Here is a 16,165-nt window from a genome sequence, read left to right as displayed (position 1 = left end):
AATTCAGAATTGCAACTATGCTAATCTTTTTTTTTACCAATTTATTTACGTTATCTCATCTTTAAAGCAAGCTGAAGTGGCAATGGGCTGGTCACATAGCTCAAAGAACCGACGATCGATGGGGAAGAAAAGTTTTTGAGTGGCGACCGCGTACGGGTAAACGCAATGTAGAACAACCCCCTACTAGATGGAGTGACGACCTGAAATGTGATTACAAGTGGTTTACGACCGTTCTTTATAGCTGAAGTGATGATGATGATGATCTAATCTTTGTATTTCAGATTCAAATTTACTTTAAAGAAGACAGAACCAAAAGCAATACTAGTGTCTACATGATTGACACAAAAAGTCTACAATATGTGTCTAAAATATAGTTCGGAATCGGTAAATTAATATTTCTACACCGCATGAATGTTCTAAAATTAGTATGATTACAGCATATATAGGTACATACCCGTAGATATAAATGTACGTTGCCCTGTTACTATATTTATATGTAATCATGGAGGAAAATTATTGATTGTAATACTTATAATTATCATTGTATACGTAGATGTTATCTACTAGTACATTTTATTGTTAAAACGTTGTGAAATAAGGTCGACAATTACGTGACTCGCTATTAAGAGATCCCACCAGGGAAATATTCAGAACATTTCAATTGTTTCAAGTTAAATTACGTACTAGATACTTGTATAATGTAGTCTCAACGCTTCGCTAAGTGTAGCGAGGTACTTTTGGTCGTAGGTACTTTTGTTTATTTGATAGTTGCTATTTTTTAAATCGTTCACATGATTAAAAGTGCGTACAGAGATGATCAGCACCATTAATATTACATAATGCACTAAGACATCCAGGATATGTCTAATTTTAGGAGTGGTAACAATTTTAAATTTCAAAATGTTTTGTTTTCATATACTATAACTATAGGTTATTTCACTAATACGATATATATCCTTCTTCTAGTATTCTTTGGATTTTACTAAAAAAATATTCTACTAATATTTAAAAAGCGTAAGAGGTTTAGATACCAGTTACTTGAACACCTTTATTGGCTGAACGAATTTGAATTAAATATGGTTCATAAATAAAAAAAAATATGTTAACTTCTATATTTATAAAATTTTAATGAATAAAGCCGTGGAATTATAATATTTTCTAAATCCGAAGTAATAATTCCCAATAATTGGCCCGTGCTGATGAAGGTAAAGTCAAGAAATTATTATAGTAATGACTTGCGAATATAAATAAAGTTAAGCACCTTATAAGTCGATGAATGGAATTATATTTTATTAATAAATATCTAACAATTCTTGGAACTTTGTGAGATGCTTCACTCTTTTTCCAATTAATATACCAAAGATAGCAAGTAAGTAAATTTTCTTGGAAATTATTATGTCGACTGTGTCGAGCTTTTACTTCGATTTTTAAACTTATTAATGCGACATTTTTCGACCACGTGACGCAATAGTTTGTATAAAGTTCGAACATTAGTTTGAGAATTTTCTGCTCCGAAATAGTTGTTTAATTTTATATACTCTTTATTACAGTAAAAAATATAATAATAACTAGATGTAATAATATTTGGAAATGATGTGAGATAAGGTGAAATTATCTTTAAAAAAAGATCGAGTGAGACGGTGATAGCTTTAGGTATGAATACTTTCGTCAAATTTCAACTTGATACTGACTCTTTAGGCTAACCTATATACATTACAACAAGAACAAGATTATTTTTATTTTATTTCAAAATATCGTTGATAAAAAAAAGAAACTTAGTAAATAAAAATGTGCAAGATAACTGCAATATATTCCGGAAATATTTGAAGCGCCCGAACAGGTATGGGTTAAATTTTTAAATCTGACGGCGAGGTGAATGAGAATGTTACACGATATTTTCCCGGAAAAATATAGTCTCACAGCATGATAGCCTGTGCGGGAATGAAGAGAGATTTTTTTGTAGGAAAAAAGATCAGAAAATCTTGTAACTTTTACTTTATGCAACTTGAAATAGCAAAGAGAACTGACGGCTTTGGTAAAATTTTAAAATCGTAATCTTTACCTACCATCATCATTATCTCAGCCATTCTTTGTCTATTGCTGAATATAGGCCTCGCCCATAGACTACCATAAGGATAAATAATCATTACCTATAGACAAATTGTGTTTTATTTATGAAACTTAGAATGGCATACAAACTAATGATCCACCTGGTGGAACATGACAAAAAAGATATAAACAGCATCATGGACATAACAGAGTATACTGTGTCGCCCATGATTCACTTCATGTGTTGCCATTCCTGAGGACTAGAGAGTTATGCCACTGAATCCTGTAACTTCATTGCCACATCCGTCCCTTCAAACCGAAATACAACCATGCAAATACAACTGCTTCACAGCAAAAACACGAATGGGATAGAGGTACCCAAGTAGATGATTTTTGTATAAAGTTTCGCTCTGGTATTGTAGTCCCAGTAGTTTAAATAAAAACAAGTGCTTTGCAAATTTTGTGAAAATATGTGCGATCTATAAAAATAACCATTATTACTATATCACTCGCGGCTCCACGGCTCTGTTCAATTTAATTTGATAGACTGTATGCATACAAAACTTTATTTACTTTGAAAAGATCAAAATTGGGCTCGGGCAGCGTCGGCTGTTCACACCCAAAACTTTGTTTAATTCTAACAAAACAAAGTTAGAGTCGAGCAACGTCGCGTGCACAAGTAACCGAGTAATTCATAAACAGATTACTAAGAAATTCAAAACGGAGACTCTCGATTTATCTTTTAATTAATCTTTTAGTTAATCTTATGCTTTTAAAATAAAATATTTAGACGTTGTCTTCTCTAGACATTAATGAAAGTATACAAATGCCAACAATTGTTTAAAGACTAAATAAAAAGCTATTAAGGGAATTGCTTTTCATTTGCTTACTCGACGTCTCCAGGCGGAAAACGGAGCGTCGAATTCATTAGTTTGTAATCATGCCGGTAACTACGAGCCTCCAATGGACTCTGCTTTCAACTTTATAATAAAAAATGGCAACTATAAGACTGCAACAGACTCCATTTTCAACCTTATATTAAAAATGAAATAAATGATGAGGCAGTTACAAACATAATTTATTACACTAGGCATGGCTAATATTTAATAACTCTTTTTTATCGAAATCTTTTTTTTAAAATAGTTTTTACTCTAATGCCTCTCGAATTAAGCTAAGTTCATAACATATTTAGTCGAATTCTATTTTTTATTACTTTATTATCTATCTATTTAGTATTTCATAATTAATTTTGAATTTCTTTTCAATCGTTGTAGATTACACCTATAGTTCTTCATTGAGTCCATTAATTGAAATAAAAAGTACTTTACCTTTAGACCAAGATAGTCTGTTTGTATATATTTTATTCAAACCCTAATTGAATCTATCTATCTATCCTATTTAAGAGCTGCGCTCTTGTCGGTGTAGCTCTTGCCACTCACTACGATTTTCAGCGAGTCTCTTCACCTCTTGATACGACACGACACCAACTCCATCCTTGATCTGCCTGATGTAACTATGTCTCGGCCTCCCTCTTCCCCTCCTTCCTTCTATCTTACCTTCTATTATAATGATCATAAGTTCGTCGTGTCGTATCAAGTGTCCCAACATTTTTTCCCTTCTGTCCTCAATAGTTCTAATAAATTGTCTTTTTTCCTTAATCTTGAACAGGACCTTCGCATTGCTAATTCGATCCCTCCAGCTAATTTTCTCCATAAATCCTTATTGAATAAACAGTTTAATTTACAAATTTTCATACTTAAAAATATAAATAATTGCTAAAATATTAACGGAATAATGAAATAAAATGTGTATATCTGAGTAACGTTCTAAAAGTTTTGGCCGGGCAAAGAAAAATACATTGAAACATATAAATTTATTATTACTGTATATAAGTCACTATTACTAACAGGGCAACTATGTTTTGCTTTCTTTGTCAGTTCTAAGAACAACAAAAGCTGTTCTTGTTGGCTTTTATTCGAATAGAAAATGAACATGACACATGTTGCTATATACTTTGTCACAATATCTTTAGAGTTCCTTGATCATAGACCTTACAATGTAAAGACTTTTCTTTTGTCATATGTTTATCTGTCAATAGAGTATCAATCAATAGCTTTCTATACAGTTGCATCCTATATCTAGCGGTGTTCATATGCTTCTCTATACAATAGTTGAAATTTCCTCAATTAATTAAAACATAATTTTATTATTTAATTGTCTTCGTCATTAAGAATGATCGGGGATCTACCCCGTTTTAACTTGGGGAAGCATTGTACGCGGCAATCTAAGGAGTACAATGAAGTTCATTCCAACGTTTCGTAATAAAAAATCTCAAAAATTAGACGTTTAAATATTTAAAAGGACAATGGCATGAAGAAACTGAATACTTTCTGAAAACAATATAGTGAGTTCGTTCTAAAACATTACCCAAAAAGGTCTTCAGAGCAATCTAAACCAGGTGGAGTATACTGGTGCTTGGAGTTACGTACCTGATTTTGTATACTGTCTCTTTTATTTTTTTAGATTTTTATAATTACTTTTAATTTATGGTTTATCTACTTGTTCTTTGAATAGCCAGGGGCCGAGTGTGGGGGCCAAAATACCGGTTACGGTATTCTGGCCCCCACAACAAGGTATCCTAGCACGGATTCTTTCCACTTCCTATGGCAAACTATGTATTTTCTATTTTGTAAAATATAAAAATTAAGTGTCATTGTAATAGAAATAAAAATTTATTATTATTACTATTCTATAAAATTTGAAGATGGGGTCTTTTAATTTCTGTTTCGATATTTTGACCTATTCGCAATGAAGTACAGGCAATATTTTTTTAAACATAAGTAGATTCGGTATTATCGGCGCGTTTTATATTTTGATATTTTTAATAAATTGTATGTCGTTAATCATAGTAATTGGCGTTATGTAATATATAACTTATAGAGCACTCCCGCACGTGCACGTGAAAATACGTGACGGAATTTATTGAAATAGGTGGTTAAAAAACATCAGTAAAATGATACGGAACGTTCAGTGCACGAGTCTTACTAGAACTAAGAGAACTATTTTTTATTAAAGTACCTAGTATAAAACAGGATCTTTGTTCCTAGGCCCTTTGCTATGTGACACATGAATGCTTTCAACTTTGAAGGTGATATTACCTTTGTAGTGTGGGCAACAATAGGTGTTTAAGGAAATTCAATTGAAATATGGGAACAGTTAAATCATTTGTTGTTTGGAATGTCTAAATTTAGCTGAGAAATTAATAAGGGGCATCAGACAAATATATATCTGAGAAACATTTCGCTATAATTTACAACTTGGATATCTATATATATGCTATGAATATGTTCACAAATATATTAAATATTTATGTTTGTGGAAATTTACAGGTAGATTGTACTGGCATTCTATTATAGCATATATATTTGTATGTGTGTACTATATTTGGATATGTACGAGAATGTATATACTGTATAGAACTATTTGACGCCTGGTACCGGTACAGAATAGGCCACCCCTTCCTATCTTGTGGGTGTCATAAAAGCCGACTAAGGGAGGGCGAAGGATGGGCAGCAGCGTACCTCTTAAAACATCTCTAAAGCCTGACTGCGGTTGCCAATCCGTCTGCCAAGCGTGGCAGCTACTGGCAAAACCTCCCAAAGGGTAGGCTTATGTTTAGCAGTGAACAGTTAACGGCTGATATGACGATAAAAAAAATAACTTCGAAATTGTCAAATTTGTAAAAAAAATACTGCTGGATTATTATTAAACTAGTGGTCTTACTGGGCTACGCACGGATAGATATAATTTTCTAAAATAATATGTAATTGTTGTTACTCGATGATAATGTAGATAGATAGATACCCTTTATTGTTTCCTCCATAAGATTACAATAGTAAATTTACTATAAATACAAACAATTATAAGAAAACATTACTTTTGGAAAACAATGGGCGGTCTTATCGCTAAGAGAGATTTCTTCCAGGCAACCTTCAATGTATGTAATGTAGGCAATATACGTATATGTAAATGAAAGAATTTTTCAAATCGGTTTTATAGTTTTTGATTTTGCCCATTATAAATAAACAAACAGTTAAATCTTTTTATAATATTAGTATAAATATATACCTTTATAATATAGCTGTACGAAACGATATTTATGAAATTTTGACTAATAAATTCGCACGTCTCGGAGTCATGAACACCTACTGCTGCGGCTTTGAGTTCTCTGCAACATTTTGTTTCTAATTTTGCCCAAATATATTATTTTATGTAAATTTATTAAGGAATACTAATAATTCTGAGAAAAATAATAAAACGGATGTCAGAATTTGTGCCTACAAAGAAATATAACAGACAAAAAGGTCGAGATTTTTTTTCATAAACAGCCGTCGGTTATATATTAAATTTCGTTTACACAAAATGTACATAAGCACTACTTTCAAAATAGCTTATTTATATATTGTTTTCTTCTTTACCGGAATTGTAAAAAACTTGTTGATTAGATTGAGAGTGCTGGAATTTAATATATCATCTACTGCGGTTTGCAGTCCAAACTGTGACTTTAAGATCGATTTGGAAATAAAAAAAATCTTAAATTCACGTAACACATACAAGTAATTACTTGTGTTTAGAGCGATACTTAAAGCGAATATCTAATAAATCATGTTAGAGGCCTTCGTAAGTAGGTATAACGAAAATGGGCTGAAAACTCTTGAGATCAAATGACGTCACCATGACATGAGTAGTTTAATATTCAGCGGACCGTAGGTTTTATTTCTACGCCTTTCACAGACACTTAAATGACACTCAACAGATTTTGAGTTATATGTAATTTATCGAAAAGACCCATAAATTTGACAAAAATGAGATAACAATACCAAAATAGTGTACAAACTTGCTATATAACTTAATACCTGTTAAAGGGGAATGAGCATTAGCAGTGAATTGATCGGAATAAATATTTATTTGATGGTTACAAAGAAAAAGCTAAAAACGGATACAAGACAAAAACAAGAGTATTCAAATACAAATACACGTATCAGAATGTTAAAAAATAAATAACAAAATCGGTTAACAGTACTTTTATCAATATATATATAAGAGTAATATTATAAGCCAATACAATCATTTTCACGATTTTGTCCGTCTATTGATTTCGGCATCACGGAAAAATTAATACAACAAATTGGATAGATTTTCATATTTGTTTTCCTAAAGGTCATTTACCCGTAGGTGAGCTGCATGCAAGTTTGTGTCCTGTGTTATAAAAAAAATTAAATTCGGATAAAACTGGCTAGTTTTATAATTCGCTTCTAAAATCTACACGTAGTTGATAAAAGTTAGGTCAGAGATCACGAATTCACTAAATCTATATATTAAGGATTTATCTTGAATAACATACGGAATGAACAATGTACTATGACTTGAAATTGTTTGTATCTTTTTATAATAAGTCTACTACTGTAACCTTTCGGAGGAGAAGCTATTTATCTATCTATAACTGTAAGTTTTTAGTAGTTCAAATTTGAATTATATTAATTGCTGTTATCGTACATTACCCTACTTTTGTAATTTTTATGGTTCCAATAAAACCATTTTAATTTTTTTTTAAATTAAATAGTTGCCAATATTGTTGCCATATATAAAATATCAAGATTTTAGTCATTATAAAAAAAAATATTTATACGATATAAATTGTGAAATAGATTTTTTAGCTATAAAATATTCAAAATTTGGTATTTTATGTTATTTAAATAGTATTATTTATATAAGGTCTTTAACATCTATACAATATAATATATACAAAGGGACATAATTAATTTCCATGTCACCACCTTTAAACACTGATTCAATTTTAATAAGCTTCTCTCTATATACAGTTACAATAGATTAGCTATTACAAAATAATTTGCGTCATCACGCCTGAAGAAATATATCTGACAAGCAATGTTTATTTGCAAGTGGGTATTTATAAAGGTACTAGAATACTCTATTATTATGTTTTCATTTCCCGTAAAGGACTAACGATTTCGGTGAATTTTGTTATACGTTGTTTTTTGGGGAAGTATTCAAATTAAATTAAAATTAATTCAGTTCAAATTAATTTTAGATTTCGGTTTATATAATTTATAATTATTTATATAGAAGTCCTAACTGCAAATCACGTAAATAATTCCCATTTTTGAAAAAGGGAATTTAAATATCTATTATTATAGATCCCTTTTATGGGATAAGTCTGCCATTGTACTTATTCTTTTTTTAAGAACTCTGTATAAAAGAGTTGATTGTAAGATGCATTTAAAAGTTTACTGTACAATTAAATGTTACAAACAGACTTACCATATGACGTCATGGTATTAAATCTGCTATTTACACTACCTATGTACGAGTATATCAAAGTTTAATAAATAAAATAGGTGGTATTTCCTTGATATTCACCGTCGCTTTTTCCTCATTAAACAACTGAGATTCGCTAGCTAGCTACTAGCTAGCGAGTCAAAACTAGCTAGCAACAAAATAACATTAAAATCCTGTTATTTTTAACCGTCTTCAAAAAGAGGCAAGTTCTCAATTTGGTCGCATTTTTTTATACTACGTTAGTTGTAAGTTATTTTCATTTGGAATATTCTTTTTTATCTGAAAGGACATACCAACAGATTGGTCCCGTAAAAATTTTCGCTGCTGTAATTTAGTTTTTAAATAAAAATAACTGGTTTTGCCAGAATTGAAGTTGGTTTTTAATTTATGAAACACAATCTTAGTTATTTTTAATTTTCGTCTACATTAAATATTAATTTCTTATACCACAACTAAACAACTGTGCTAAATTTGTTTTCGATAGCATAACCTAATTCAAATACTGAAATACCTATCATCTCTTACGTGGCTCTTTTATTATTATTGAAAGACGGGCTTTTTCAGGCAGAAAAACCTGTGACACTGCGACCTTTCCATGATCTTTTGTGTTCGCCCTTTTGTTTTAAAGTTCGCTGCTAATTCCTATCAATGATAGTAATTTTAAGATATTTTGTAGCGATGTTTTTTATCTCTATAGGATATAAAGTGTATTTTCCAAATGTGATATGTCGTTTATTTATGAGTGGGCTACAGCCACACATTATGTGCTGCGGTGTTTCTTCCTCACTGTGACAGAATCTGCAAACACTTTTTGGACATAAGCCTAGTTGGACCATATTCTTGTTTAGTTTGAAATGTCCAGTTAGAGTCTTTGTTTGTCAAACACACATATTATTTTTATAAAAAAATTTTTAGAGTAATTTTTGAAACCCTCTTAATCAGGGCTTTCGAGTAAGTTTGTGTGGCCTTTATCTAATATCAAATTCGATATCTATTTAAGTTTGTAATTTTATATTTAAACAAAATTATTACGATATCTTTGAAACATTAGATAAAAATATAAAAAGGCTATATAAAAGGTAGCGCGGACAGTAATTATCGGTATATTAAAATTGCTACTCTTATTAGAGGTATGTACTTAGTAATGACAGTACTGAATACATAGTAGTTCATTTAAGTTACTGGCTGATGACAGAATAAACAGTTTGAAATTTCATATTCTGATAGAACATTAACTTACCAGAGGGAGACTTTGTACAAAAGTCGTTTGCTTGGGCACCTCTGTCCTATTCGTGTTTCTACAGTAAAGCAGTTGCATTTGCATGGTTGAGTTTTGGTTTGAAGGGTGGGATATGGCAGTGGCTTTACAGAGTACAGAGGAATAACGCCTTGAGTCCTCAGAAATGGCAATGCATGGGAGGTATAATGGGCGAAACAGTATACTCTGTTATGTCCATGGTACTGTTCATGTCTATAGGCGACGGTTACCACTTTCCATCAGGTGGGCCGTCAGCTTGTTTGCCATTCTATGTTGTATAAAAAAAATTTGAGATCCTAATGCTTACTAATAATATTATAAATGTAAAAGTGCATTCGCTTGTTGCCTTACAGCGTCTTGACTGCTTAACCAATCACTATGTAATTTGATATACACATGGTATATAAAAGAATGGAAAGGGTTATACGTTAGTTTTTATTCCGGTCAGTAAACATATCACAGGTGGGGGAAAGGCATTGTTAGCAGTGGAGTTTGACAGCCCCATTGCTAGCAATATGCCTTATTAGGTCGGCCTCCACGTGGTTTCCTCTGAAAACCATCGTGAACAATTCTTATTGAAGTCGTCACGATGGGTCAACTGACCTACTTCATCCTCATCTATCATCCTCCATTGGTGCCCCGCCGCTGTATATCGATAGCGCGGATGGGGTAACCATTCCATTATCATTCATTAAAAAACATATCACAGGCACGCTGACACTATCGAGGGATTTACCCTCGCTAATAATTTATAAATATGAAAAATTATAGAAATGTTTGTATTTTTCATTATCAAATACTTTTAAACGGTTGGATGGATTTGAATGAAATTTGGTACATAGGTAGATTATATTCTAACTTAATACATTGGATAGTTTATATACTAAATCAAATGAACAAAGCCGCGGGAAACAGCTAGTACTGGATAAATAATAAAGTGGCTCTAGATAGAGTCAGTAAATATATTTAAATTGCCACTCACTATGTCATTAACTCAGAGAAGTCGAGAGCCAGGCTTACGGTCGTTTGGTCTTGTGCTCCACGTTAAATTATCCTCCAGAGTCCAGATGGCTAATTAGCTTGAAATGTGCCATAAAAACTTTTAATTTATGCCATTTATTAATTAAACAGAATGGAGTGATTTTTCTCTGTAAACGAAAGAGTATTAGCAGAGACTACGGTAAATAAAATTATTTCTTATAAGTAACGTTTAGGTCACTATGTAGCGCATAATACTTATTGTTTATCTTCTATTTATACTTATAATAAATCTGTAGAGAGGTCAATTCTGTACATGAAATATATTTCCAAAATAACGATCAGGGGGTGATTAGTGATCGATACTGATGTCAAAAATGCAATCAGTAAATTTTTTGTCTGTCTGTCTGTATGTTCGTTATAGAAACAAAAACTACTCGTGTTGTATAAAAAAATAGGTGCAGAGCAGTGAAGGGAAAACGGGAGAAGTTACTCCATTTTTAAGCTTCCGTCGCGTGTGCAGCCTTAATGGCCATATTTTAAAATATAAAAATGTCCACCCGTGCGACGCCGGGAGGGGCCGCTAGTAATAGATATATTTTTAGTTTTTAGTCGTCCGGTTTTTAGTGTTCATTATTTAGATAAATAAAAGCATATGTTATATTATAATAAATTATTAATTGTAATGATTTACATCGGCTTTTTCATGTTTCAAATTCGGAGATTATTCGTAGTTCTACCTAGGTAAAGTTATTTATACTGACGTCTATTTCAGACGTTTGGAAGAACATAATATAAGCTACTGGCTGATCTAGTAAACGTTATTTTGCCTTCTACCGACACCTACCAGATCTATTTTTCTTATAAAGTTAAAAACTACCCTAGCTCTCAAGTTACACACAATATATATTTAAATTATATGTTTCCAAACTGGATCCATTTTTTATTATTACATAATAATAAAAAAAAAACAGTAATCATTGTAATATACTTTAATAACAATATATACTTTTAAAATAAAAAAATAATGTTGATACCTTTATTTACCATTATCATTAAAATTAACAAAAAAAGGTCTTTACTGTAGTTTCCTGTTTCAACGGACGCCTCGAACATTTTTCCACATTGAGCTTATGTTACATGTGTCCGGGTATTTAATAGGTTAGAAAGTGGACACGACAATTGCATTAACGTACGATCTCAAGAACATTATAGTGGTGGCGACTTAAAATACCAAAATTACTTACACACATTAGTTTAGAAACTAGACTATCTAACTTGGCTCTGTTTGTCCTTTATATAATATTATCTTTAATATAATACACATAGATCTGTTATTTGTCTGCTTGATTCAGTATATAAAATATTATATATGTTGAACTTGGATATAACCTACCCATATAGCGAATCTCAATCACTTTCAGCCATTTAAGCGTGATTAAGTAACATACATACAAATTTTTTACATCCTATTAATTTTATGAATACGAAAGGTTGTAACAATAGACAGGTAAATGGATAAATATTTGTCATTGTTGTTTGTAACACTTTAAAATAATATATAAGCCATTTAGAAGTAAATAATTCATACGATTTTTAACATTTGAAAATAGACGGATCGGCGATGGCAAGGCTAGGAAAGAATCGTAAAACGTCATGCTGTTGCAAATAGGTAAGTACCTACAATTTCCAATATTTATCTCTTTTTTCAACCGACTTAAAAAAGAAGACGGTTTTCAATTCGGTTGTATACTTTTTTCTATGTTTATTCTCTCATAATTCCGTCAGTTCAAAATCGAATTGAAATTTTTTTTTTATCTGAAAGGATATACTGTAAGTTTATTAGTCCCATAGAAATTTTATCAAAATCGGTTCAGTAGTTCTGGCACAATAAAAGTCTTTTTTTGTGTGTGTATACAATATTTTATTATAGATATATATACTCTGTGATTATAAAGTCTATGCAGTATGACTTTAAGTGAATTTATTATTAGGAGACAATTGATGTATTACACATTGTTGCAACCAATACAATGTAGTTAATTGTATAATAGGTATACATCGGAAATTGATTTAGACACAAATCAATTAGCAAATCACAAAATAATTTTGCATTAATTATTTTGTAACCAAACCCAGCCCAAAGATTACTTAAACTTAGTCAGACAAATTTCATAACAGAAAAGATTTATTAGCCGGTAAGAAAATGACTGTGTGTTACACGGTAATTTTGTTGCTTACGGGAGCCGTTTGTGCTTACCATGATTACGTGAATACATTGGAGCCTGCTGCGCGCCAACTGCTAGATTTCAAACTAGACTATCCGGTGAATACCATTGATAGACCTACTTAAAATCAATATTTATTTGCATTCAATTTATTCATTTATTGACTTAGGATTACATCAGTTTATATTCATAATTATGGTGTTACTAATAACAGTAATCTGAAATTAAAATAAGAACTGTGTTAGTGTAATTGAACCATTTTTCTCAAAAGACAAGTATCGGAAAATGAAATCTTAGAAATTGTACGATATTAAATAATTACAAAAATTGTTTGTATTCGACTCTAACAAAAGCTAAACCGTACAACTATAGAATTGTAGGTAATTGTGTGTAAGAAGTTGTAATCCTAAACTGAGTTTCTAATACTTATGATATGTATCAGAATAATTAATTACTGAATTAATGAATTTATAAAAATTTAAATAGTTTTTGGTGTTCTCATTTCAGAAACCTATCGGAATTATGACCACAATGGCTGGAAAACCAGTGGATATAAGAGAAACGACTACTTTGAATACTGATGGTCTTACTTCAAATGAATTTTTTTTGGACGATGTAATGCACTCCGTCGCAGAGAGAATACCGGAAAGAGCAGTGCATGCTAAAGGAACGGGTGCATTTGGTTATTTCGAAGTAACTCATGATGTATCCGAATATACAAAAGCTGACGTCTTTAATGGTATTGGTAAAAGAACTCCTGTCGCTGTTCGATTGTCGACCGGGCAAGGAAATAAAGGAGGAAACGATCTTGCCAAAGAGATAAAAGGATTCGCCATAAAATTTTATACAAATGAAGGCAATCTGGACTTTTTGGGGTTAAATGTTCCAGTTTATTTATACACAGATCCTACAATGTTCAGTTCATTTTTTCATGCTTTCAGAAGAAATCCGCGCACAAACTTATTTGATAACACGGCGCGATGGAATATCATGATATTAAGGCCCATTCTTTTGCATGCATTATTTTGGCTTTTCTCAGACTATGGATCTCCAAATGGATACAGAAAGATGGACGGATTTCCAATACACGCGTATGAATTGAGTAATAAACATGGAGATAGATATTTTGCTAAATTCAATTTTAGAACTGAACAAGGTTTCGAAAATCTAACAACAGATGAAGTAGTGACAATATCTGGTCAAGATCTGGACTACGCTACAAGAGATCTGTACAATAATATTGCTTTAAAAAATTATCCATCGTGGCGAATAGAAATGGACGTTATGACATCACATGATATTACCAATGTTGATTTTAATCCCTTCGACGTGACGAGATTATGGAAAAATGGCACTTATCACACAGTACAAATTGGACGATTAGTACTTGACAGAAATCCTGATAACTTTTTTGAAGCTGTAGAATTAAGTGCATATAACCCTGGAAGTTTAGTCCCTGGCATTAATAGTCCTCCAGATACAATTTTCAAGAGTAGAAGGTTAGCTTATAGGGATACACAAAATTATCGGTTAGGCATAAACCATAAGAGAATCAATGTGAATGCACCGAAATACCTTAAAACATATAACCGTGATGGAGTACCACCAGTGAACGATAATATGAAAGACGTACCGAATTATTATCCAAATTCATTCAGTGGTCCTGTGCCTTTCATTGACGAGTCTCGTCCTAAAGAACGAATCATTGTATTCGACAGTAATGCAGTTGACTTAGAGTCTCCTTCTAATTTCTACAGATACATTTTGAGTGATGAGGGTCAAAAACAAAGATTTATTGATAATCTTGTTTCCTCACTTATCTCGGTGGTTCCGGAAGTACGAGAAAAAGGTCTGAAACTACTTACGCTTGTAGACTTGGAATTAGGTACAAGAGTGCGCGCTGGAGTAACAGCAGCAAGAAGAAAAATAAAAGATGATCCTTGGATGACAATTTATCATTAGTGACTGTAAAGCCATTTAGCCTCGGCATAAAATGTGCCACCGCTTCCTTTTCCGTGGGTGTCGTAAGAGGCGCCTAAAGGAATTTAATGCTCGAGGGATGGACAGCAGCGTCCCTCTTTGAACTTCACCAATGCCTAACTGCTGTTGCCAACCCGCCTACCAAGCGTGGCATCTACTGGCAAAGCCCCTATTATGGGAAAGGCCCATGTTAAACTGTAAAATCTGTTAAAGGCTAATTTTATGATGATGATAATTAATTAAATATAATGGAGCGATTTCTCAATAAACGAGAGAATATTAGTAGAGGCTACAGTTGATTAGATTAATTCGTATAAGTATTTTTTACGTCATACTGTACTGTTTAATATTTTTTATAGTTTATACATTTTTAATTTTTAATCAACAAATTCTTAATGTCAACGGTTTCGAGAAATAAAAATATAGGTATTTAATTTATAATAAAAAAATATTAGTTCTAATTACTTACATTGGCTTTTATCCACTTTTCAAATTCCGGGATTATTCGTACCTGGGTACAATCATTTATACTGATGCTTATCTCCCGCGTTTGTGTGAATAAATTATAAGGTTCTGGCTGATTCAGCAAACGTTATTTAAATAGGATAGCTCTTAAATAGGAGCACACAATACATATTTACAAAATTTTATTACAATCGATTTAGCGTGAATGAACATCGTGACGGGGAATTTTTATATGTTAATAATATGCAGTATAAGCTGACTTTTCAAACTGTTGGTTTTCTTAATAAATAACTCAATTTATTTGTAGGAACGAGTACTTATATTAATGGAAATAGTCGACACAAATTTGTGAATATATTTGTGATTATATAAAACGAATATTTGTAGAGTTTTTGTTATTTTTTTTTTATACAACATAGAATGGCAAACAAGCTGACGGCCCACCTGATGGAAAGTGGTAACCGTCGCCTATAGACATGAGCAGTAGCATGGACATAACAGAGTATACTGTTTCGCCCATGTGTTGCCATTCCTGAGGACTCAGGTGTTATTCCTCTGTATCCAGTAAATTCACACCATATCCCACCCTTCAAACCGAAACACAGCTATGCAAACACAATTGCTTCACGGTTAAAACACGAATGGGACAGAGGTACCCAAGCAATCGACTTTTGTACAAAGTCTCCCTCTGGTATATATGATATAGATATGAGAATTTTATTAATAAATAAAAAAAAAGAATTTAAAAGTTGCTATTTTATTTTGAACAAAATCTTAACTTATTTATTCATGATTCTCATTAATAATTCTCTATTGGGATTTTTTCTATCCAAACTCGTCCAAAGAA

The 16,165-nt window shown here is 31.9% G+C and overlaps 1 protein-coding gene across 1 annotated transcript; it reads left to right on the top strand.

Annotated features, from left to right (window-relative positions):
- Positions 1 to 12,851: 12,851 nt before the first annotated feature.
- Positions 12,852 to 15,262, top strand: LOC113517339 (catalase-like). The gene is made up of 2 exons (XM_026901994.2): positions 12,852 to 12,971; positions 13,381 to 15,262. Exons 1-2 carry the CDS (start codon positions 12,852 to 12,854, stop codon positions 14,833 to 14,835), a joined length of 1,575 nt encoding a protein of 524 aa, XP_026757795.2. The 3' UTR covers positions 14,836 to 15,262.
- The last annotated feature ends 903 nt before the right edge of the window (positions 15,263 to 16,165 follow it).

The sequence above is a fragment of the Galleria mellonella genome, unplaced genomic scaffold (genome assembly GCF_026898425.1).
Source record: "Galleria mellonella isolate WM207_F2 unplaced genomic scaffold, CSIRO_AGI_GalMel_v1 utg78, whole genome shotgun sequence".
Taxonomy (NCBI): Eukaryota; Metazoa; Arthropoda; class Insecta; order Lepidoptera; family Pyralidae; genus Galleria; species Galleria mellonella.
This window is presented reverse-complemented; position numbering and strand designations above follow the sequence as displayed.